Source organism: Lagopus leucura, unplaced genomic scaffold, assembly GCF_019238085.1.
Source record: "Lagopus leucura isolate 7727_CA_CO unplaced genomic scaffold, USGS_WTPT01 Super-Scaffold_100016, whole genome shotgun sequence".
In the NCBI taxonomy this organism is placed as follows: domain Eukaryota; kingdom Metazoa; phylum Chordata; class Aves; order Galliformes; family Phasianidae; genus Lagopus; species Lagopus leucura.
Window position 1 is genome coordinate 2237079 of NW_024962270.1, and position 2819 is coordinate 2239897.

The following is a 2819-nucleotide window of genomic DNA, read 5'->3' on the forward strand; positions in this document are numbered from 1 at the left end:
ATGTAGCTATGAGGGCTCGTACACCTTGAAATGTGGTTGATGGAAAGGGAATATTGCAGTTAGCAGCACAATAATATCTTATTATTTTGAGAAAGAGTCTAATTAATGATGGAATGCTGTTGTGAGCCCATGAGAACTGAAGATTAAAATTCATTTGTTCCCTATTTTCTTGTAAGGTTTAATAATTCCCCAAAATCTGAATTGTTGTCAGAAAAAGTAACTTGGCACCTTGGCTTTTGTTACGTATAGAGTAACTCCAGCTAATGTGTATGCTGTAGGACTTACCATAGGCATAATCTTTCAATTCTTCTTAAACTGTGGATGAACTCAATGTAGTCTGTATCCAAGTGAGTTATTTCTACAATGTAAACTACTGAGCATTTTTCTAATACGTTGTCAAGAGCTGGTAATCAGATGGACTATTTATTCTTAACTTTTTCTGATCTTCTGTTGCTTTCCCAAAGCTTAGCATTTGACTGAGACATAATCACTGTGGCAGATCAGTTCTTGTGGCATGCCTTGCTGCAGTGTTCAGGGAGGCATGAAAGAGGGGTTGCCTCTTTGCTCCTATCATCTGCTGGTGCTGGCGCTGCATCCACGGTGATCTTCTCTGCTGCTCAGACCTCGCCTGCATTTGTCCAAGGGCTGATGTTTCCAGCTGTTGCTCACTTAAGAGAACCTAATTCTTCAGTGACACATTTGGATACCAGATCATCAGTATTGCTTCAGATTATTTGTATCACTGCTTTCTTGTGCACAAAGCTAACGCTGGATATTTTTTTTTGTCCAGCATGTCTGCTGAAGTGTGGAGCTCTGGGCTTTGTTGCTTCGACTGTTGAGAGTTATTGAATCTGTATTTGAAAGATGTATTTCTAAACTGTTTGAATTTTTTTTTTTTTCTTTTTTTAGATTATGAAAAAATCTTCTCTCTTCTTGAAGAGGTACAAGGACCTATGGAAATCCAGAAGTATTTCATTGAATTTGCTATCAAGGAAGCAGCAAGGTTTGTATGGGTAAAAATGACTCGGTCATAAATGGTTACTTTTGATTATGTTAATAAAATATAAAAATTTTTCAGTACTGCTACTTTGTTTTCCTATTCTGACGTATTTCAGTTAGCATAGTTGTTCTAGCTCTCAGTCTGCCCTTACATTTCCTGGAGTAAATGGCCATTAGGTGAAGAAAATGTAGAATAGAAAGATGGTGGTTGTTGGAAGAAAAACTCAGAATTTGTCTGAGTTGGGAATGGTGGCTGTACTAAATCACATTTGCCAGTCCAATCCTGAAATAAAGGAAGCTCTTCTATGCTGGTAACAGAGGCTCTGGTAGTAGTGTTTGTCATAGCTAAATGATACTGGGTTGTCAAACTGTTGTTTTTTGGGAAATAAATAAATGAATAACCTTCTTTCTCTTCCTTAGGTTTAAAAAACGTGTCTTAATACAACACTTAGAGAGAATACTAGAGGAACTAGAGTTCAACAGCCTACCCAACAGAGTTAATCATGTCAACAGTAGATAATAGTTTACCAGCCAGACGAATACGGACCAGGAATGAGTTTGCTGTGCCGCGGAAGAGTGGAAGAGAATGCAGCTGTTGCCGTCACCATCTTGGCAGTCAACTGATTTTACTGTCAGAGTCTGAGAAGAAGCAGTGGAGCTTTAACTTTACAAACCTCTATCGGCAGGAGCTGGGCTATAACCTTAAGGATTTGCTATGAAAGGTGTGGCTTTTTTCCTGTGGAGGGTGCTATTTGCTCGACAGGCTGAAGAAAATAACCATTGCTGCCCCTCCTGCAGGTGATGAGAATTTACTCATTTGAACACTGTCATTAGACATTTACGTGCTATAGGCAGCAGGTTGCACTAAATGGGGCACTGTCAAATGCACACACTGTCTGCATCGTGGAGAGAGATCCCATGTGTTCCCCAAAAAAAAAAACCCTCCCAGAAACACCTGCACTGGTAATATTGCATGTTGCCACCACAGAGACAAGGGTCTTGTTCCTGAGAACTACTAGCCATGCCTTTAAACTTGAGATTCAGTGTAGATTGAGAGTAAAGAAACTGCTATTGTGTTAATGAAAGCTAAAGACAGCCCTGTGACTGTTACCACCTGATGGTCACTAAACAATCTACCTCAGACTCTCTTCTGTTTTGTCTGCAGACATTATGAAAGTGCACCTGAGGCTTCCCAGGTCCCCGACTTCAGTTCTCTTTCATCCTGTGAGGAGGACGGAGATTCTTCAGGTGGCCTTGGCACACGCTGTGCTTTGGAAGCACTAAAAGGAAACGCTTTTAAAAACGTGTATTTTAATGTTCATACAAAAGAGATTATTTTGAACAGTATTGTTACCAGATCACTAATTTGATATTTTAACTGTATAAATTTTTTTGGAACATAATGTATATATAAAATAAACCATTTTATTAATTTTTAAGACGTGCTGATCTGAGGAGTCTGTAGCGGGCAGCATTGAGTTCCACCAGTTGTCTGTCAGCAGCAGGCTGCTGATGTTTTTGTAATTCTGGTCTGCACGCCCTCAAACTCAGCTTATGGTCGTGTTTGTATTCATCTTGCTATGGCACGAGCCCTGGGGTGCCTTGCCCCATCAGTCAGTTCAGCTTGTGCAGGGTGCACGTTTTCACTCACTGAGTTCCGTCTGACCAAATCCGTGGTTACCTGAGTTGGTATCCTCTCCTCTATTCCTCTTTTGTCAAAAGGCAATTTTATATTCACAGAACATGCAAAGAAGACTGAAGCACCTGCATGTAATTCAATTCTTCCTTTTAACAGTCCCAATAAGATGCCAGTAGTAGGT

At 40.2% G+C, this 2819-nt stretch overlaps 1 protein-coding gene across 5 annotated transcripts in view; it reads left to right on the forward strand.

Annotated features, from left to right (window-relative positions):
• Positions 1-2438, forward strand: part of LOC122183021 (integrator complex subunit 6-like) — a 34059-nt gene extending 31621 nt beyond the window's left edge. For 3 of the 5 annotated variants that reach the window (XM_042876740.1, XM_042876739.1, XM_042876741.1), the window contains 2 exons: positions 910-1003; positions 1420-2438. In XM_042876740.1, the coding sequence (XP_042732674.1) occupies positions 910-1003; positions 1420-1519 (194 nt within the window). In that variant the 3' untranslated portion in view covers positions 1520-2438. The remainder of the gene's footprint in view (positions 1-909; positions 1004-1419) is intronic. The other 2 variants (XR_006180067.1, XR_006180068.1) reach the window with 2 other exon arrangements.
• Positions 2439-2819: the final 381 nt, after the last annotated feature.